Here is a 23179-nt window from a genome sequence, read left to right as displayed (position 1 = left end):
CTATGCTGTTTAATGTGTTTATAGTTTTGGATGCATCCGGTTACTGTGGTTGTTCATAAGCAGATGATATATTTGTTTTGATCCCAGTAATACTATATTTTCCAACATTACAAACTTCTGTTTCCGACTGCATTGCTTTGATTCACTCATGGGCTAATCATCATCTTTTAAAACTCAATACAGCTAAGAATAAATTGTTATATTTTTGTAATGATGCCTCTTTAGTGCCTTGCAGTGTGACTATAGCTTCTGGAGGATAGTTAAAGTTTGAAAGATCTAAGGTTTTGAAAATTATTCTGGATACTCAATTGACGATGGATCTGCAGATAAATTATTTGAGTAAGAAGTTATTTTTTAAACTACGACAACCAAGGACCATAAGATCTCTTTATTTTACTAAACATTTTCGTATGCTTATTCAGGCTATTGTATTTCCTGATTTGGATTATTGTAGTGCTTTTTATGGTGGATTAAACTCGAGATTAGTTAACAAGTTGCAATTACTACAAAATACTGCAGCTAAAATGATTTATGGCTGCTCACACTTTGATCATGTAACACAGTTGCTCAGAAGGCTACATTGGTTGTTAAGATTGTCTGTATTGTATTTGGTATATTACAGGAGAACTGCTCTTCCCTCCGTCCGCAGGTAATAGCTTATCCGGCTTTTTGAAGGAATTCCCATTTTCATTCTTCTCTTTTGTTGGGATTTCTATCTGTTAAGAAAGTTCGCTGTAAGAGAATTCATGATGGCTCTTTTTCCTTTTAAGCCAGTAAATTGTGGAATTCTAGACATATACAAGTTTGTGAGCTTTCTAGTTGTCTACAGTTTCACAAAGGATTGAGAGCTTATCTTTTTAGTAAGCATCTGAATGAGAATAATTTTATAAGCTTTCCTAATTTTCCAGTATATGTTTCAAACTCATGTTAACCCGCTTAGCGGGATATAAATACCCCGAATAGAATATGAATAGAAGGAATATGAATGGAAGGAAATGCAGAAGTGCATCAGTATAAGGGATGTGAATGTTGTGAAGGTTAATGTAGACATTAGGATAGACCAGAACAGATTTTAAATGTTGAGTTTGATAATCATTTGCAGGAACAGCATTTTCTTGCCCCTTAAAAGCAGCTTTTCGTGGGAATTTTTAGCCAGTGCTTAAAATGGGGAAGATTTGCAATCATTTTTCTAGGAGTCGTACAAGGGAGTAAATGGAGAGTATTTATCGCAGCTTGCTATCCTATGTTCCCAGGGCGGGCGTTAGAGGAGATGGCAAAGAGAACAACTGCCCTGAGCCCCCATGCCACAGGGGATCCCAAGCCTGCCTCAAACTGAAGGAGGTATAGCCTGCAGGTGGGCTTTGGATTCCCCTTCATAGTTTCTGTGTTGGGCCCCTGAAATATGTAACACCAGGCCTCTATGCTTCCCTTAGATGGTAACAGAGACTGCCCAACTGCAGCAGCTGTCTAGCCTCCAGCATGAGTACATATATTTGCGTGACCCCCCCCCACCCTGAAAATTGCCAGGCAGAAGGTGGGAGGATTTTCAAGGAGGTCATTAAGACAACAGGGGGAGATTTTGTGAAGAGCCAGCACATGGGGGCTGGGCCAGGAAGTAATAAAAAGCATTGCATGGAGAAAATTCTGGTCTTTGGTTGCTCACCCCCACCGAGACCCTGAGCATCGAGGGGGAAGTCCTGGGAACCAAGGCAACAGGAGTTTGCAGTGTGTGGTGATGGGTGATTGAAGCTCCTGCTTACAGAGCAGTGGGTGCCTGTGGAATGTTCCCAACTTGGGACTGAATAGGAGTGCTTGGGGAAAAGGACACCCAGGTACGAGAAGTAGGATCGAGAGAGCCTCACTTCTGGAAGGACTTTCATTGTACATGTGAACGACCCCTGTTCTGGGATGGGAACGAGAGATCTGTGATAATCATGTGGAGATGACTGTAAAATTGTAAGTCTATGGGGAGATTACCAAGTACTTTGTTCTGGTTTGCAAATAGAGGAGATCTGAGCTAGAACTGAACCTTGCTTTGAATGTCCTGATATTATCTGGAGACTTCATTCATTACAAATTCATGCTATCCTCCTTCCAGTCCTCCCTATTCCTTGCCAAACAGGACTATTACACCCAATTGACTAATTCTCTCAGCTCCAACCCTCGTCGTCTCTTCACCACCCTTAACTCCCTCCTCAAAGTGACCCTCCGCTCCCCCCCCCCCTCACTCTCTCCTCAATCACTGGCTGACTACTTCCGCGACAAGGTACAGAAGATAAACCTCGAATTCACTACCAAACCACCTCCTTCTCCTTACCCTTTAACCCACTCCCTCAACCAACCCAGGCCTCCTTCTCCTCTTTTCCTATTATCACCGAAGAGGAAACCGCCCACCTTCTTTCCTTCTCGAAATGCACCACCTGAACCTCTGACCCCATCCCCACCAACTTACTTAACACCATCTCCCCTACTGTCACCCCCTCCATCTGTCATATCCTCAACCTCTCTCTCTCCACTGCAACTGTCCCTGACACCTTCAAACATACTGTAGTCACACCACTCCTCAAAAAACCATCACTAGACTCCACCTGTCCATCCAACTACCGCCCCATCTCCCTCCTACCCTTCCTCTCCAAGATACTTGAACGCGCCGTTCACAGCCGCTGCCTTGATTTTCTCTCCTCTCATGCCATCCTCAATCCGCTTCAATCCGGTTTTCGCCCTCTACACTCAACAGAAATGGCACTCACTAAAGTCTGTAATGACCTGTTCCTTGCCAGATCCAAAGGTCACTACTCCATCCTCATCCTCCTTGACCTATCCGCCGCTTTTGACACTGTCAATCATAATTTACTTCTTGCCGCACTGTCCTCATTTGGGTTCCAGGGCTTTGTCCTCTCCTGGTTCTCCTCTTATCTCTCCCACCGTACCTTCAGAGTACATTCTCATGGATCTTCCTCCACCCCCATCCCGCTCTCTGTCGGAGTTCCTCAGGGATCTGTCCTTGGACTCCTTCTTTTTTCAATCTACACCTCTTCCCTGGGCTCCCTGATCTTATCTCATGGTTTCCAATATCATCTCTATGCCGACAACACCCAGCTTTATCTCTCCACATCAGACATCACTGCGGAAACCCAGGCCAAAGTATCGGCCTGCTTATCCGACATTGCTGCCTGGATGTCCAACCGCCACCTGAAACTGAACATGGCCAAGACAGAGCTTATTATCTTTCCACCCAAACCCACTTCTCCTCGCCCTCCACTTTCTATCTCAGTCGATGGCACCCTCTTCCTCCCCATCTCATCTGCCCACAACCTCGGAGTCATCTTCGACTCCTCCCTCTCCTTCTCTGCGCATATCCAGCAGTTAGCCAAGACCTGTCGCTTCTTTCTCTATAACATCAGCAAAATTCGCTCTTTTCTCTCTGAGCACACCACCCGAACTCTTGTCCACTCTCTCATTACCTCTCGCCTTGACTACTGCAACCTACTCCGCAATGGCCTACCACGTAGCCATCTATCCCCCCTTCAATCCATTCAGAATTCTTCTGCACGTCTTATCTTCCGCCTGGACCGATATGCTCATATCACCCCTCTCCTCAAGTCACTTCACTGGCTTCCGATCAGGTACCGCATCCAGTTCAAGCTTCTCCTACTAACCTACAAATGCACTCAATCTGCAGCCCCTCATTACCTCTCTACCCTTATCTCCCCTTACGCTCCTACCCGAAACCTCCGCTCACAGGACAAATCCCTCCTCTCTGCACCCTTCTCCACCACCGCCAATTCCAGGCTCTGCCCTTTCTGCCTCGCCTCGCCCTATGCTTGGAATAAACTTCCTGAGCCCATACGCCAAGCCCCCCTCCCTGCCAATCTTCAAATCCTTGCTCAAAGCCCACCTCTTCAATGTCGCCTTCGGCACCTAACCATTATACCTCTATTCAGGAAATCTAGACTGCCCTAATTTGATTGTCTGCACATTTTGTCCATTAGATTGTAAGCTCCTTTGAGCAGGCACTGTCCTTCTTTGTTAAACTGTACAGCGCTGCGTAACCCTAGTAGCGCTTTAGAAATGTTAAGTAGTAGTAATAGATTGTTTGACGCTGTGCTGACCATCTGGAAAGCCCTGATACGCACAGACCAAGGTTGACAAGTTTATGAACTGTGTTTTCAACTTACTGTTAGTAAAGCAAGTTGAAGCTGAAATATGGAGACTACTGCCTATTTTGTGTGTGAGTGAAATAGTGCCCAAAAAAGAATACCCTTCGGGCTACCAAGATTTAGCCCGGCCCCGGCTTATGCCCAGATTGATCAACTGAACACTGTTTTTGTACATCCTGGTCCCAGGTGCTTGACACAAAGAGCTTAGCCGGTGCCTGTGAACTGAGTGGGAGCAGGGTTACATTTGGGTCAAGGCAAATCCAAAGTATGTATCTGTCTAAGTGACGGGCTGTCGCTGCTTTGTGGGCAGGGTCAAGGACATTAACGGGCATTAACGCTCGCTTTCCAGGATGGGGTAAACTAATATCTTCCAAACATTTGCTTATACAGTGGTTTCAATTTTATTATATCAAGATTCAGATGTTTTGTCCTTTTGCAAAGAGATGAAAATGTTGTTTTTGTAGCCAGGCTTTTAATTGAATTATTATATTATTGTAATGTTGTCTGTGTATATATATGTGTGTGTTTTATTGGATTATGTATGTATTTCTCTGAACCACTTAGAAAGTTGTTGATTTCTTGTATGTAAGCTTATTAAATAAAAAATGATATTCAGCAGAAATCAAATATTTCTGTCTTGCTCCTACCCCAATTCATTATTACTTTGATTCAGAGCAGGGGCGTAGCTACGGGTGGGCCTGGGTGGGCCTAGGCCCATCCAGACTTGGTTCAGGCCCACCCAGAAGCGCTACACCCAAACCAATTCCCTCCCTTCCCTCCAACCTCACTTCCATGTCCAGCACAGCGCCTCTTCCCTTCCCTCCACCCTCGCATGTCCAGTGCCTCTCTCCCCTCCCACAGTTCCGGCACCGCCACCTTCATGTCTTCCTTACCCACCCCCCATCCTTGCCGCGGCGCTTGCTCATTCTATCATCGCCGCCCAGCAGGAACTTCAAACAGCGCGTCAGGGCTGTGTCAGAGCCTTCCTCTCTGCCGCATCTCATGCAACTTCCTGTTTACGCAGGCTGGGTGGGACGCGACAGAGAGGAAGGCTCTGACACAGCGCTGACGCGCTGTTTGAAGTTCCTGCTGGGCGGCGATGATAGAGCAAGCACCGCGGCAAGGATGGGGGGTGGGTAAGGAAGACACAGAGGTGGGGCGTGGCGGTGCCGGAACTGTGGGAGGGCAGAGAGGTGCTGGAAATGGGGGTTGGAGGGAAGGGGCCCTGGACATGGGGGTTGGAGGGGAGGGGCCCTGGACATGCATGCTTGTGGGTGGGAGGTTGGAGAGAAGGTAGAGAGGTGCTGGGCATGTAAGGAGGTGCTGGAGGGAAGGGATAGAGATGTGGAACTGTGAGGGGAGGGAAGGGATAGAGTTGCTGGATATGTAGGGGGAGAGAAGGGATAGAGGTGCTCGATATGCGGGTGGGAGGGAAGGGAGAGAGGTGCTGGATATGTGGGTGGGAGTGAAGGGAGAGAGGTGCTGGAGCAAAGGGAGAGAGGTGCTGGATATGTAGGAGGGAGAAAAGGGAGAGATGTGCTGGGTGAGGGTGTGGGAGGGAAGGGAAGGGAGAGAGCTGCTGGATTTGTGGGGGAGGGTAGGCAGGAAGGGGGAGAGGTGCTGGGCATGCAAGGGAGTCTGCAGCAAAGGGAGAGAGGTGCTGGATATGCAGGGGAGGGCTGGAGGAAAGGGGGAGAGATGTGGACCTGCAAGGGGGCGAGAACGAAGGGAGAGAAGTACTGGACCTATGAGAGGGGGAAGGGTTAGTGTTAGAGGAAAGGGAGAGGGATGTTGGATCAAGGAGATAAAGGAATGGGGGGGGGGGGTCAAATGCTGAACCCACAATGGAGAATGAACCAGATGCATGGGGGGGGGGGGGGGGGGAAGAGAGAAGGAAAGTTGCTGGTTGGAGTGGGGTTAGAGAAGAAAGGTGTGTGGGAGGGAGAAAGGGGACATAGAGAGGTACAAAGAAACAGAAGGGAGATGATGAGCATTGGATGGGAGCATAGGGACAGGGACACAGATGAGATGATGTATTGGGATGGCATATGGGCACATAGGGGCAATGCCTGACATGGGGGTGGGGAGGGAGATATGGGAATAGAGATATAATGGACATGGGGAGGGGGAGTAGATATGGGAATAGAGATATAATGGACACAGAGGGGAGATACCAGACAAGAGGGAGAATAGGAACACAAATGGGAGATGCTGGGCATGGGGTACATGGGTGCACAAAGGAATGATGATGGATGCGGGAATATGAACACGGGAGATTCTGGATAAGGAAATATATGGACACAGAGATGGGAGGTGGATGGTGGACATGGAGACAGAAGAAATGTCAAATGGACAGGAAAGACACAGGGAAGCAGAAACCAGAGACTGGGACCAATATGATATGAAAAATAAAATGACCAGACAACAAAAAGGTACAAAAAAATTATTTTTATTTCTATTTTGTGATTAGACTATGTCAGATTTGGCATATGCCAGACATGGCTGGGGCCCAGGGAAGAAATCTGGGAGAGGACCCCAAAGCCCATTACTAGGCTGCACCTTCTTCAGCTTCTGGCAGGCTTGGGGCTCTCTCAGGCCAGAGAGCCAAGCACAGTTGCCCTATTTGCACCCCCATCCCTGGCATGTGATACCTTTATATTTTGCACAGGAGGAAATGCCTTTCTTTTTTGTTTCTCTAGTGTTGTACTACATGCAAGGTCTGGTTTCTTGGGGTTTCAGTTTAATTTATATTTATAGAGTTTGTGGTCACTTATTCTGTATTTGGCTCTTGTGTTCTGTGTGCGTGGCCCCGAGGTATTCTGTCACCATGAAGTTTCTATGTTGCATTCTCTAGTAATTTGGCTTGTTCAGTTTTCTTGATAGATGTATCAATATTTTAGAGCCGCCTTTCATAGGTAGAGGATCCTTGTTTGGAAGTTAGTGCTGGCATGGTAGATTTGCTCTAGATTCTGAGTGACTTTTTGTTTGTAGATTTTTTTAAAATTACTTTACAACATGTCTATTATTGAGATTACCAGAATTTCTTTGTATGGTGAGTTTTATGGGGAAATGTCCTTGCTGTGCTCTGCATCCATTGTTGATGGAAGGCCAGGATTTGCTCTGGATGCGGAATGTGTTTGGCGTTCAGTGTTTGGCTTTCAATACCATATGTGTGTTGGAGGACTGTAGCTCAATGGGGGTTGAAGAAGAGTGCAGTTCCTTGTACTTCCTTTAGCTGTCAATTGGCCACTGAAGCCTGCACTGCTACCCTCATTGAAGTAATTGGGAGTGAGGTAGAGGTGGAGCATGGGGTGGGGTAGGGGCAAAGCATGGGTGTATTAGGTGGCTGGGTTTTTTTTCTCTTTCAAAAAGTTGACAACTCTAGTGCCCACCCATCCAACTTGTTGGCCTACCCAAAAATTGCCTTCTGGCTACGCCACTGATTCAGAGTAGAAAATGACAATACGTTACAGCGTTAATGACAGTCTAAGTAACATAAGTCTGCAATCAAACCTGAAACCAGCAGGGGTCAGATTAACCAACCCTGCTACTTTTGACTGCCATCACAAAATACGCTGCTTTTAGTTTATTTTACTTTTTTTGTACTTCTGATTTGTCAAAGTAAGCAAAAAACAAAAACAAACCTGTAGGGCAAGTGTACATAGAAGCATAGAACATGACAGCAGATAAGGGCCAAATGGCCCATCCAGTCTGCCCATCCTCAGTAACCACTAACTGTTCCTTTCCTAAGGGATCCCACATGCCTGTCCCACGCTTTCTTAAATTCTGACTCAGTCCTCGTCTCCACAATTTCCACCGGGAGGCCATTCCGTGCATCCACCACCCTTTCGGTGAAAGAGTATTTTCTTAGATTCCTCCTAAGTTTATTTCCTCTTAACTTCATCATATGCCCCCTCATTCCAGACTTTTCCTTCATTTGAAAAAGGCTCACCTCCTGTATAGTGATGCTACTGAGGTATTTAAATGTCTAGCGTATCTCCTCTTTCTCGCCTCTCTTCCAGCGTATACATGTTGAGGTAGGTTCCTAAGCCTGTCCCTATATGTGTTATGACAGAGACTGCTTGCTAATTTTGTAACCGCCCTCTGGGCCTAATCCATCCTGTGTATGCACACAGTACTCTAAATGTTGCCTCACCATAGACTTATTCAAGGGCACTATCACCTCCTTTTTTCCTGCTGGTCATCCCTCTCTTTATGCACCCAAACATCTTTCTGGCTTTGACTGTCACCTTTTCTACCTGTTTGGCCACCTTAAGGTCATCAGACACAATCACCCCCAAGTCCCACTCTTTCATATACAGAAACACTATAGGGGGTGAACACTTCACCCCCTATACTGTACTGTTCCCTTGGATTTTTGTACACCAAGTGCATGACCATGCATTTCGTAGCATTAAATCTTAATTTCCAATTATCGGACCATTCTTCAAGCTTCGCTAGATCCTTCTTCATACCATCCATACCTTCCAGGTTGTCCACTCTATTACACAGTTTGGTATCATCCGCAAAAAGATGTTAAAAAGAGCTAGCCCAAGGACTTACTCCTGTGGTACACCGCTGATAAAAACCCTTTCCTCAGAGCAAGCTCCATTTGCCACTGCCCTCTGTCTCCTTCCACTTAACCAGTTTTTAACGCAGTCAGTCACTTTAGGTCCCATACTGAGGGCACTCAGTTTATTTATCAGTTGCCTGTGCGGGACTATGTCAAAGGCTTTGCTAAAATCCAAGTACACCACATCTAGCGCCCCTCCCACATCCAACTGTTTGGTCACCCAGTCAAAGAAATTAATCAGATTTGTCTGACATGACCTGCCTGTAGTGAAGCTGTGCTGCCTGGGGTCCTGCAGTCCATTTGATTTGAGAAACCCCCACGATCCTCTGCTTTAGACGTGTTTCCAGAATCCTAGAATGTTTAGCAATCGGTTAAGGTGCTAGGTGCTTAATCGGTGATTCCAGCTAGTGCATCCTCAGTCCCATTTGCAACATCCCGGTCCGCCCTGGAGGCTAGACATTATTAACAGTGTCTTGCAATTCTGCCTGGAGTGCTTGCAGGATGATTTTCTAGCAGGTGGCAGAATGTTGTTCTTTTTTCCTTTTATTTCTCTCCCTTTATAAGCTACCTAAATTATTGCTAGGAAGAAAAGAAACATGCCTCCTTCATGAATAAAAGGTTGTGGGGGGGGGGGGAGGGGAGGAGTGTCAGACAGGAGAAGAATTAGAGCATCTGCCTGGAGCTTTAGAGGGTCAGTGTGAGCGGTGCATAGATTGTGTACTGCTACAACATCCCCTCCACCTCCCCAGGTTCCTGTGGTTCACTGCTTAATGCAGCTCTCCTTATGCAGCCTCACGTGGGCTGCAGTTGCCACAAATGAGGACGTGAATATTTCCAGGATTTCCCAGGCTCATTCGTCTGTGTCGCTAGAATGGCGCTTGCACAGGTGACCTGGTCGGAACTGGTCTTACCTCCAAATAAATCTGCTTTACTTATTTATTTATTTTTTTTTTTAGCTTAGATGAAGGATATTGGAAGGAGGGGGGAAAAATCCCACAGTCATGTGTTCAAGCAGGAGGCAGTCGTAGCAACAGCAGCAGTAGCAGAGCGAGTCATTAAGCCAGACTGCACCATTTTTCTACTCGCCCTGCTTAGAGATGCTGAAGGAAGCTGGGAGGAGCTGCTTTTTCCTTTCCCCTTCTGGTTGCTCTAAGGTGGCCTTTTCTTGCCTTTAGTCAAAGGATAGGATCTCTCAGGAGGGGGGTCCCCAAAAAGACCTTTCTAATTTATTGCTGGGGGTCTGAAGGATGGAATCATAGCTGCTCTGAAGCTTCTCTTCAGGAACCGTCACTGCAGAGCTGGGAAGGAAACTGTGAAGCTTTGATTTTTTTTTTTTCATTGTGTTAATTTTTCACCTGACTATCTCTGTGGGGTGTGTTCATTTTCCATGACCTGGGACATGAATGTACTGTGTTGAATTATGGGTGCTGCAGAGGCCGGAGAACAGCTGTGACCTATCAAGGTAGTGGAGAAGGAGGAGATTGCACTGTGAAGTCCTGGTTTAGAACCAGCGCCCTTTGTGGGGGAGGGGGGGAATCACCTGCGTTTGCTGTGTGATCAGAATTGAGTCCTTGGAGCTGGTACCTCCCTTCTCAAAATGGCTCATGCTGCAGCTTCTATTAAGAAAGTGCGGGAGCTGGAACCCTCTCTTGAGGAGAAAGAAAGAGAAAAAGAAAGGGAGAAGGAGAGGAAAAGGCAGCGGAGGAGCTCTAGGGAGCGGATAGATCGGAAACGCAAGGTATGAGGCATGGCTCCCCCTCCCACTTCCTGATACACAGGTATCTCTCAGGACCACTTTGCAGCTCCATACCAATTCTTCCTGCAGACATCCCTTCCCCATTTTGTTTATTTTATTTATAAATGTTTAATAAACTGCTCATCAGTTAGCAATAAAACATACACAAAATAATAATAATAATAAAAATCATTCCATCTACACATAAACAATCATTCATGATCTAACTGAAATGGAATTTTCCTAATCTAAAACCTACTGTGTCTTTAGCTCTAGTGTATTGTACAGGGATGAAAGTGCTTGCTGCTTCCTCCTTAACACTGACAGCACACACACACACATGAGGGCATTCATTTAGTGAACCAATGGCACTCCTCCTTTCCCCCACATCAATCAGGCGCTTGTTCCATCAGTCAAGAGTCAGGTGTATCATTTCTTCACGCAAAGGATGAAGTTGTCATAGCATATGGTTAGCATGCTGGCCTTCTACTTCAGCTGCACTAGACTTGCATATTTGCCACTCCCCACCTTGCCTGGATCTGTAGGTTGGGTGTGCATCTGCTAGCAAACAGCCCGCATTCTGCCTGTTACTAATACAGTGTACAGGGCTTTTTTTTTTTTTCCTAACCAATGCGATGCCAAAGAGCAATATGCACTCTGTAACGTTTTTTCCTCCAGTAATTCTAAAGACTGGGAGGATAATTCTAGAATTTTTAGTGTCCCAGCCTCAGCTGCATTCTTCTGCTGCCAGAAATTTATAAGGTAGTATTAATTCAGGAAGGATTGTTTTGTCCTGCATAAGAACCTGGAAAGAAGTAGCATTGTCTGCTGAATGTCTATTGAAATAACACACAGCAGTGCTCAGAAAATGGGTTTCCTTTAATGATGCTTTATTTTTATTAATTGAGTGCAATGGAAATGGCAGGAATTGTGGTTTGTGTACAAACTGCTGTAAGAGTGGCTTTGATGCTAGGGCTGCACATGGGAGACATGATGGAAAGACTATTGATAATTGATGGCAGATTTTTTTGTTTGTTTGTTTTATTTTGGGTGATTCTTTTCATGTTAGATCTTGCGCCGCATTTATATATTTATATCATTAAATCTGTTTTCTTAAATGGGTTCTTAGCATTCACGATGTATAATTCTCTATGTCTTTTTGTATTTTAAAATTATACCATCGAAAGGCAGATTGGTAAAACCCAGGTATGCTGCATTTGTCTAAAATCTTTCCTTTAAATATCAGGCCATTAGATTCTAAGCTCTGTCATACGAAAGAATTGTGGCATTCATCCAACTTGAAGGTGGGTGATTTTGTTGACAAGCCATTTAAATTAGATCTGTTATCACCATGTGATTAAAGGTTATTATAACTTTCCAGTGCTGATATTTGGATCATTAACCTGCTTTTCAAAGTAATGCTCAAGGCAGCATACAGCATTTTTAGAATTCACGTCCACTCGGTCCATGTCCCAAAGAATTTGCAATCTAAGAGGCCCTCTTACCAAGGGACAGTGAAATCTGGGCTGAGTGCATTCTAATGCTGGACTTTCCTGTGTGCTAAGCCCAGATTCATTTTCCTTTTTTTTTTTTTGCATGACACCTATTTAGGAAGGGGGTAAGTGCTCCTGCGTTAATCCAGCATTACCCGGTTCATGTGCGGTAATCCTAATGTGCTAGCTGGATAACGTGGCACCCAAGATGTGCCCCCTAAATATGTATAAGAAAAAGTATTTAATGCACACAGCACAAGAAAACAGGGAAATTGCCACTCTTGCACGATAAACCTGCAATAGGGCTTAATGCCCTTTAGTTAGCAAGCGAACTCTGCATTATCTGGCTCTTAGACTGTTCTGCTAACTGCTATGCCGCCTCTTCTGACAGAGACTTCCTTGCTTTTACAAGACATCATATAAAGCAGTATCCGTTAGATTCCACTGACTCTCTTCAGTGCATCCGAGGAAAGAGTAAACTGCATAAATATGTCTTTACATGGACTTGCTGGTAAATAGATGTAATATATGTACTTTGGGATAAACATACAGTTAAGATGCTTTAACAACTTACATAAATATTATCAGTACACTTTAGTAGGCCCTTTGTGAAACTAGCATTTTAATGTCTTCCTAAATTAAGGACTACAGATCCCAGAATGCTTTGAAACACATATTGAAAATCCAAGAAACTGACTACTTACTACTTATCATTTCTATAGCACTACTAGACATATGCAGCTCTGTACACTTGAACATGAAGAGACAGTCTCTGCTCGACAGAGCTTACAATCTAATCAGGACAGGCAAACAGCACAAAGAAGGGATAAGGGAATTACTAAGGTCGGAATGATAAAACATTCATGGGTACTGTACAAGTGAATAAGGGTTAGGAGTTAAAAGCAGCATCAAAAAGGGAGGCTTTTAGCCTAGATTTGAAGACGGCTAGAGATGGAGCTTGGCATACTGACTCAGGAAGTCTATTCCAGGCACATGGTGCAGCAAGATAAAAGGAACGGAGTCTGGAGTTGGCAGTAGAGGAGAAGGGTACAGATCTGAAGAGGACAGTACAAATAAAAAAGTAGCACATATGAATTTATCTTCTTGGGCAGACTGGATGGACCGTGCAGGTCTTTTTCTGCCGTCATCTACTATGTTAAGTAGTTAATAAGTGAGATTTACCTAATGAAAGGGAACTCCGGGGAGGAGTGTAGGGATAGACAAGAGTGGGGAGGTACTGAGGAGCTGCAGAGTGAAGGCACTTGTAAGTCAATAAGAGGGTTTGAATTATATGCGGAAACGGATAGGAAACCAAAGAAGTGACTTGAGGAGAAGGCTAATATGAGCATAGCGACATTGGTGGAATATAAGTCATTCAACAGAGTTTTTAGACAGATTGAAGGGGAAGAGAGATGGCTTAGTGGGAAACCTGTGCAAAGCAAGTTGCAATAGTCTAAGCAAGAGGTGGTGGACTTTGGTCCTGGGGAACTGAGTTCAATTCCCACTTCAGGCACAGGCAGCTCCTTGTGACTCTGGACAAGTCACTTAACCCTCCATTGCCCCATGTAAGCTGCCATGAGTGGAAAAGTGTGGGGTACAAATGTAACTAAAGAGTGTGGATAAAGGTTTTGGTAGTGTGCTCAGAAAGTAAAGGACAAATTTTGGTGATATTATAGAGAACGAAACGACAGGTTTTAGCAGTTTGTTGGATATGTGCAGGTTGGAAGCCAGTATTTGTATCTTTGTACCTCAATAACAGTTTACACCAATGTGTGATGGTGTGTTAGAGCTGGCCTTTTTTCAGTGCTTATACAGTACTTGCTAATGGGGCCACCCTTTCAGTGCCTGCTGTGCTGTTGGATAAACAGGAAACAGAATTGTTTGAACTTGGTGATTTTTTTTTTTTAATTCAGTCAGAGAGAGATGTGTATATATTGTATTTATTTAGCTTTTACTTACACCTTTTTCACTAATAGCTCAAGGTGAGTTACAGTCAGGTACACTGTGTATTTCCTTGTCGGGCTCACAATCTAAGGGTCCTGTTTACTAAGCCACGCTATAGGCTTGCTAACATTTTAGCACACGCTAAAAATTAGTGTGCTGAAGCACTAGAGACATGGATAGGAATATATGGGTGTCTCTAGCATTAGCACGCTCTAAAGACTTAGTGTGCCTACAGTACAGTTTAGTAAGTTTGTACCTGAAGCAATGAGGGTTAAGTGACTTGCCCAAGATCTCAAGGAGCAGTAGTGGGATTTGAACTGGGCACCTCTGGATGTAAAGACCAATGCTCTAACCACTAGGCCATTTCTCCACTTGTGGTACAAGCTTGCAGTGAGTAGCATTTTTGTCATAGGAAATGTGGTCACCTCCATGACGTACTATGTGGCCTTTCAGGGTGCAGAATGTTGAGAATATTTTAGATAATAATATTGGTTGAGACATAATAAAGTATGTTCTAGGGATACTGTAGTGCCCAATTCTTTGTTAGCCTGAAGGTTTGTGATTTGGGGGGTGCGAGTTTCATAGGTTTTAGATTTTTAAATGCTATGTATTTGGGTTTTATTTTGTATTTTTACATAGTAGATGACAGCAGATAAACCACCTTGTGCTTTCTGATAGTGGTGATTCGTAAATAAATACATGAATTGTAGTTTGCCTCTGAAAGAGCAGTGGTTGGGGAGGACCATGCAACTGATCTTTGTTTGTTCTTTTTCTGGTGTCCAAGCCCTTTGTTTTAATTGTGTTCCATCCTGGAAAATCAGTGGCTGCAGCTATACATGCATTACTACAAACCCTAGAGAGCTACTTAGGTTGGCCAAAAGCTAATCTGCTCTCTAGCAGGAGTGGGTGTGGTCTGATTTGTAGTGCTTGCTCTCCTGCCTGCTCTTTCTCTTTTTTTCCCCTTCCTCCCACGCTTATTTCTTCTGCTGAGACTGCCTAATTGGAAGATTGACGAGCACTGCCAGAATATTTAAAGTGTACTGAGGAAGCATGACTGGCTTTTGTTAGACTACCTGATGACTTACGAACATGCAGTACTGTGTAATAACATCTTGCTTAAATTAAAATAAACCTTCTGATTTGTAGTGATCTAGTGTGTAATAAGCTAGAGGAAGAGGGGTGGTGGTGGACGGAATTCAATTGATTTGGACAGTCACATGGACGAACAAATGAAGTTAGAAAAGAAACTAATAAAAATCTCACAAAGCTACTTGTCAACAATAGACAAAGGGAACAGGCAGAGAGTGCAAATAAATAATCTGGAAGACCATGAGGGGCATAATCGAAAGGGGTGCCCAAGTTTTCCTGAGGACGTCCTCGCAGGACTTCCCAGCGAAGGGGCGGGGAAACCCATATTATCGAAACAAGATAAGCGTCCATCTTTCATTTTGATAATACGGTCGGGGACGCCCAAATCTTAACATTTAGGTCGTCCCTAGAGATGGTCGTCCTTAGACTTGGTCGTTTCTGATCTTCAGCGATAATGGAAACTAAGGACGCCCATCTCAGAAATGACCAAATCCAAGCCCTTTGGTCATGGGAGGAGCCAGCATTCATAGTGCACTGGTCCCCCTGACATGCCAGGACACCAACCGGGCACCCTAGGGGGCACTGCAGTGTACTTCAGAAAAAGCTCCCAGCTACACTTACCTTTTGTGCTGAGCCCCCCCCCCCCCCCCAAAAAAAAAACAAATCCCACTACCCACAAATGAACAACACTACCATAACCCTTACAGGTGAAGGGGGCACCTAGATGTGGTTACAGTAGGTTTCTGGTGGGTTTTGAAGGGCTCACATTTACCACCACAAATGTAACAGGTAAGGGGGGAAGGGCCTGGGTCTGCCTGCTTGAAGTGCACTGCATCCACTAAAACTGCTCCAGGGACCTGCATACTGCTGTCATGGAGCTGGGTATGACATTTGAGCTAGAATAGAGGCTGGCAAAAAATATTAAAAAACTTTTTTTTTGAGGGTTGGAGGGTTACCACTGGGGGAATAAGGGGAGGTCATCCCCGTCATCTGGTCAGTTCAGGCACCTTTTTGTGGCTTGATCGTAAGAAAAAAAGGACCAAGTAAAGTCGTCCACGTGCTCTTCAGGGATGCTCTTTTTTTTCGATTATGGGTCGAGGATGCCCATGTGTTAGGCATGCCCAAAACCCACCTTCGCTACGCCTCCGACATGCCCCCGTGAACTTTGGTCAACCCCGCAACGGAAAGCAGTTGGGGACGCCCAAAATTGGCTTTCGATTATGCTGATTTGGGTGACCCTGGAAGAAGGACGCCCATCTCCCGATTTGTGTTGACAGATGGGCGTCCTTCTCTTTCTGCATCAGTGTAAGTGATTATAATCTAAGAAAACCCAAATTAGGCACACCTGATGGTAGAGGCAGACCTAGATACTGTTCATATTATGGCCATGTGGTTCAGTGATACCCTGAATAGGATATGGCCGTAGTCTACTGAGGTAGGATGGGGGTAGGGGGGATGGAAGGAGTAGGTTTTTATGTAACATTTAGGGCTGCATGTCCATTTAAAAATTTTAATTGCATGATTAATCGCATCCAGTATCACTCCTCTCTGTCTCTCTTTTTCTCCCCCCACCCACATCCAGTATTACTCCATTTCTCTCCCATTTCTTCTGCCTACACATCACCATCATCCTGTATCACACCAACCCTCTCTCTCTCTCTCTTCCACTCCCATCCAGTATTTCTCCATCTTCCCTTCTGTCATCACCACCACCACCGCCATCCAGCATTGTTTCATCTCTCCTCCTCTTCTTCCTCACCACTATCATCCAGCATGGCCCGGTCTCTCCCCACCACCATCATCCAGCATGGCTACGTCGACCTTCCTTTCCTCCCCACTTCTCCTTGTTCACTCACATGGCCAGGCTGCTGCTTCTTCTAGATTGCTTGGTGGCAAGACAGCAGCAACAATAGAAGGCAGGCAGATTTGAGGACATTGCCTTGTATGCACTGCCACTGGATCTGCTGATCCCAGAAACAGGAAGTGACATCAATGTCTGATATCACTTCCTGTTTCTGGGACTGGCAGCATGTATCAAGGAGGTTTGATAACAGGAGATCGCATGATGTCACAAGGCTGAAGCCATTCTGCACCCAAGGAAGTTTTAATTCTTCCCAATGCAGCTGCCATCATTTTCATACACCTAAACAATTAATTGAAAGGATGACAAGCTCCACCTACTGGCTTTAGCCCACAGAATGTGTCAGATAGGCTCGTGCTGTCTCCCGTAATCAAACTCAGGGCTGGCTTAACCATTGGACCAGTGAGGCTCTGGCCCAGGGCACCAAAATATCTAGTCTCTGACCTCACCTGCTCTACAGGTTAAGCCTTTTCTCTCCCACACTCAGTATAGTCTCTCCCCTTCACTCTTTCCCTCCCTCCACTCTCCACAGCTCTGACACTGTTCCCTCACTTCTCACTCCCTTGCGTTCCTGTAAAGTTTGTCAGTCGCCAGTGGCAGTAGCAGCAGCAGCATGACAGGCTGCCTTCAGCCATCCCCTGGGTCTTCCCTCTGCTGCTTCCTGCCTTCTCTGATGCAGTTTCCTATGGATGGGATGCAGCAGAGGGAAGACCCAGGGGATGGCTGAAGGAAGCCTGTCATGTTGCTGCTGCCACCGCCAGCAACCAACAAGCTTTAAAGGCTGTGGGAGAGTCAGAGAGATAAGGGAGTAATGCTAGACCTGCAGGGAGGGGGAGAGGACAGAGAGACTGGATCGAGATGGAGGGAGATGCCAAAACCACGGGGAGGAGAGAGGGGCTCTCAAAGAAAATTGGCTGAGGGTGCTACTGTGCCTCGAGCCAGTCCTGATCAAACTTCCCTGACATGTACCAGATGACATAAGAAATCATCATTGCCCCCAGAAAAACCTTAAGTAAATTATTGTGACCACTATAAATACATTGATTCAAATTGTTCAAAAATACTTATCTGAATAATCAAAGCAACATTTTCAGTGTTCACAATTAGGTTGGGGATAGAGCAGTATTCTACCTTCTCTTAAGTCCATAGAACAGTAACTCATCCGCAAATGAAATACTGCTCTGTGCCAGAATGCAATTCAGCTCTGTCACACTTTTATTAAGATAAATAATTTCAGTCCAGTCTGAAGTAAAAGTAGCTTCCAAAGCTGAATCATATAAAGTATCGCCCCACAGCAATTGGTTAATTTGATCAGAGAGAAAAGCAGACAAACAGTCAGGTGATTCTGTTTACAGAAAGTGGGTACAGAGATGCCAGATCCAATCTCAAAATGGATACTACAGCCTCCAGCAGCAGTCTCGCAAGACTGCTGCTGAGGTTGACGGCAACCATTTTGACAGTAGACACAGCAGACTGGGGATCACTGCTGCCTTGACTAGCCACTAGACTATCAAGAACTTTAAGGTAGGCCTGGGGGGAGGATGGTCCTATGGGTGGGTTGGGTGGAGGAAGAGTATGCCAAGCTCTCTACTGATGGGGGGGAGGGAGTTAGAAGAGGGACCCATGCTGTCTACTGCTTGGGGTGGGAAGACGGAGCCGAGGCCACTACTGTTCGGTGGGAGGGATGGGGGAATGTGCACAATATAACAAAAATAATTTTTTTTAAAGAAACGGCTCACACACACAGCAAAATTAAAAAACAAAACAAAAATAAAAACAAATCTTGCACACTCTAGTATGTTGACTATCCACTCTATTTGCCAAGTGCTAATGAACAGAATGCAATTTATTTTTATTTATTTATTTGATATTTGTATCCCACAATATCCAAATACAATTATTCAGTTCTATGTGGCTTACATAAGTAATAAACAGTACAAGTTAATGCATAATACATGTTATGAAAACTGTAAGAGTTAAAGGAACATTTTTGAAAATGTAGCAATGAGGAGAAAGATCTTAGCTTTAACCAATTTCAACATCTAGTGAAGGAATGTTTTGGAAAGAAAAACCTTCAAGAATTTGCAAAAGGTCAGATAGTTATTGAGTTGTCTTATTTTCCCTGGGATGGAATTCCACCATTTTGTGCCTAAATGAGAGAAATCTCGAGTTAGAGTGGATTTGCATTTGATATTTTTGTAATTAGGGAAGTGTAGAATGAGATAATCCCTTGTAGTTAAAGTTGAGTTTCGAGTTGGGAGATATATCTTGTCACACATATAATCTGGAGCCATCCCATAAATTATTTTGTAAAATAATTTTGAAAATGATTCTAGCTTTAAAACCTGCTAGGACCTGATGTGTAACTTACTAGTGACAGCATGTTACTAATCAAGGGGTTAGTAATGATTATGTTAAGCATCTATTGAGCAAACTGGAAGCAGAGTATCTGAAAAATGAAGGCTATGAATGAGAAATGATACTGTACAACTTTATCCATAGGCCCATGAGGATACATTTATTTGTAGCACCTCCTTCAGGTATTACCATCTAATCACTACAAAGGGAGAGGTTAACTGCCACAGAAGAAAACCCCACCCACCTAGCCTACTACCAGTGAAGAGCAGGGGACAGGATACCAGGGGATGATAGTGCCCCATATTTCTTCCTTTGCCTTACTGGCCAGTACACCCTGAGTCCCTTACTCTGGCAAACATAATGACCCTGCATAAACTACAAAGCCTTTCAAGATGGCGTTTGTGAGAGGAGGTGTGCTTTGAATGCTCTTGCTCCTCCATCACTAAGCTTTCTTTCTTATCCCTTGATTTATGGGAAAAAGAAAGGGGAAGACTGGGGCTAAAGCCTCCTCTAGCCCTGGCAAAATCCCAGCTATGCGGCAGACTACGATGGAGGCATTTTGCGCTCAAGCGCACGGTACACAACTTCTGACCCTGGTTGGGTCTCCGGGTTTTCGTGGAGACTTTAGCTTGGAGACGGCGTCTTTGAGCCCGCCTCAGCAAACGGCACCGCCGAGGCCCGTCGGAGGAATAATTCCAACTGGAGAATCCCTGTCTTTGCTAGCAGAGGCTACAGGAGGCCCAGCGGGATTTTCTACACTGGAAAACTTACCATCTCAACGGAGCCCGAGTGAGGATGTTTCCTCGGTTTCTCCTATTCTGGGTACTCCTACGGTGATTCCTGGTGGATGTGTGAGACCGGCCGTTGTTACACTTAAAACCCTGTGGGATGTAATACAAGCCCTAAGCTCAACAATGTAACAATCCTCGAATTCTCTTAAAGCTGAAGTAGCCGAAATCAAACAACAACATCAACTGTTTTGCGAGAGGGTGAGACTACAGGAAGAAAAACGCGAGGTAAATGACTATGAGATAAAAAAAAACTTCAAACTTGTTTTGAGACACTTGTGATTGATAGGTGCAGAAGAAAACTGAATTTTTAGAGAATCAATTGAGGCAGAATAACCTGAAATTCCTGAACTTTCCAAAGTCACCCTTGGTGCCCGCAACTGAAATGCTGCGAAAATATTTCCTGGAAATCTTAGGTATCTCTGCTGATTTATTTCATCCTATTGTAAAGGCGTATTATATCACAGGAATACAATCATCTCCTGCCCCAATTTCAACCCAAAATTTAACTGAATTGTTGGAGACCTCGTTGGAGGTAATAACTGAACGTACAACCTTGTTGGTTACTTTCGCCTTCGAGTCAGAAAGGAATAACATTTTGAGGCTATACTTCAGAAATATTTCCCAATTTTTCGAGGCTAGGATACAAGTTTACCCGGATTTGAGTAGATCTACACAGAGACGGAGAAAGGAATTCCTGACATTGAGGTCACGGACTTTAGCACTGGGAGGAACTTTTGTCCTGAAATTTTCTTGCAGATGTTTAATTTCTTTAAATTCAGTTAACTATGTGTTCTTTGACCCGGTTAAATTGTTACAATTTATTACAGCTAAGGAAAGTAGCAATGTTGAGAGACCTTTGATTGCTCCACCGGTTAGCTGAAACCGCTGCCTGGAACTTGTGTTCTAACCAGGGGCGTATCTGCGGGGGCCACAGGGGCCTGGGCCCCCGCAGATTTCGCCCTGGCCCCCCTCCCCGCCGTCAACCCTCCCCCGCTGCTTACATTTGCTGGCGGAGGGCCCCAACCCCCGCCAGCCGAGGTCCAACCCACAGTCTTCAAATTTCGTCTTCCTCCGTGGCCATGCTGCAAGGAAGTAACGCTGCAGTGCTGATTCGTTGAATCCAGTTCGGAGTCTGACGTCGCAGCACGTTGTACGTGCATACAACGTGCTGCGACGTCAGACTCCGAACTGGATTCAACGAATCAGCACTGCAGGTTACTTCCTTGCAGCATGGCCACGGAGGAAGACGAAATTTGAAGACTGCGGGTCGGACCTCGGCTGGCGGGGGTTGGGGCCCCCCGCCAGCAAAAGTAAGCAGTGGGGGAGGGTTGACGGCGGGGAGGGGGGTGGAGAGAGGCGGCGGAGGGGGGGAGGCAAAAATGTGCCCCCCCTCTCTGGCTCTGGCCCCCCCTACCGCTGGATTCCAAATACGCCCCTGGTTCTAACCTCTCTGCTTTTTGGTTATTGATAGGATAAACTTCCTTAAAATTATTCCCTTATATCTTGAATTCTATATGTGGACAAATTTAAAAGTCATTTTTCCTGTTATCTACTAGTAGATGTAACTTTTTTTCTATCTTTTTCCTGACATTTATTTTATGTAAATGTATGATTGAAAATTAATAAAGATTATAATTTAAAAAAATTTACTCAAGAAACCATTAAAATATAAATCAGGAAACAAAAAAAATGGATTATATCATAAATCAATAAACCATGTATTGGTTAGAATCACTTTTCCCCATACAACAGTAACTTAAGGGGTAGAGGAGTTGCTTAGTGGTTTATAGCAGCAGACTGAGAACTAGGAAATCCTGGATTCAAATTCTGCTTCTTCCACTGATGTTCCTTATGAGTTTCTTCATCTTCCATTGCCTCAGATACAAGTTCAAATTCATGTTCCCAGTATTTTTCTGGTAGAGCACTATTATAATGTTTTCACAGTTTCCAGTGAATGAGTTGTGCTGTGTTATTGTGCCTTTCTTTATATAATCTTTCTGACATCAGCACTTCACAGCCAGCAGTGAGATTTATTTCTGGGTTTCCTTACAGTTACTTTTTTTTTGTTTTTGTTTTACTATGCTTGTTGTGAACCATCTTATCTGTAATTCACTGCCCTGGGCAGCAACTGTCAGTTTCTCATTCTTAGGTTCAAATTGTACTCTCCTTAATGATTTATATGTGTAGTTTCACATAGCAACGTGGAGGGGCATGACGTCTAAGTCTGACTTTAGATGATTTGCTCAAAATGTCCAGAATCCAAATTGCTAATATAGCCATTTTCGAAACAGCAAAACACCTTTTTTTTTTTTTTTTTTTTTTTTAATGGCCACTTGCTAGATATTTTTGTGCTTTGTGCTTTTATCTTTTTGGTCCATTTTAGAAAAAAACCATCCAAGTGAAAAATGCACGAAATCAAGCTATTGGGATAAAGGAAGAGCCAGCAGTAGACTGGCCACACAAGCAGAGCAGTGGGGCACCCTAGGTTTCCTAAAGGACAAGTCCATAGACCGCTACTAAATGAACTTGGGAAAAATCCACAATTTTGGGAATAAAATGTTTGTACGTTTGGGTAGCTTACCAAGAGGGGCATAATCGAACGTTGCCGACGAAATAGATCGCCGGCGATCTATTTTGGCGGCGGCGCAACAGCTGCCCGGAACCGTATTATCGAAAAAAATGGCCGGCCATCTTTTTTTTTGATAATATGGTTTAGGCCGGCCAAATGCCAGAGTTCGCCGGGTTTGAGATTGCCGGTTTTGTTTTTCAGTGATAATGGAAAAAAATTCCGGCCATCCTGAACCCGGCGAAATCCAAGGCATTTGGTCATGGGAGGAGCCAGCATTTGTAGTGCACTGGTCCCCCTGACATGCCAGGACACCAACTGGGCACCCTAGGGGTCAGTGCGGTGGACTTCAGAAAAAGCTCCCATATGCATAGCTCCCTTACTTTGGGTGCTGAGGCCCCTAACCCCTCCCCCAAACCCACTACCCACAAATGTACAACACGACCGTAGCTCTTAGGGGTGAAGGGGGCAACTACATGTGGGTACAGTGGGTTTTGAAGGGCTCCCATTTACCAGCACAAGTGTTACAGGTAGGGGGTTGGGCCTGGGTTTGCCTGCCTTAAGTGCACTGCGGTACCCTCTAAAAGTGCTCCAGGGACCTGCATACAC

At 44.8% G+C, this 23179-nt stretch overlaps 1 protein-coding gene across 8 annotated transcripts in view; it reads left to right on the top strand.

The window, feature by feature from the left end:
- The first annotated feature begins 9837 nt into the window (after nucleotides 1-9837).
- The window catches only part of ANK2 (ankyrin 2), a 512604-nt gene continuing 499262 nt past the window's right edge, over nucleotides 9838-23179 (top strand). For all 8 annotated transcript variants that reach the window (XM_030190840.1, XM_030190841.1, XM_030190837.1 and 5 more), the window contains exon 1: nucleotides 9838-10471. In XM_030190840.1, the coding sequence (XP_030046700.1) occupies nucleotides 10331-10471 (141 nt within the window). In that variant the 5' untranslated portion in view covers nucleotides 9838-10330. The remainder of the gene's footprint in view (nucleotides 10472-23179) is intronic.

The sequence above is a fragment of the Microcaecilia unicolor genome, chromosome 2, assembly GCF_901765095.1.
Source record: "Microcaecilia unicolor chromosome 2, aMicUni1.1, whole genome shotgun sequence".
Taxonomy (NCBI): Eukaryota; Metazoa; Chordata; class Amphibia; order Gymnophiona; family Siphonopidae; genus Microcaecilia; species Microcaecilia unicolor.
Note: the sequence above shows the minus strand (reverse complement) of the source record. Positions and strands in the feature narration are given on the sequence as shown.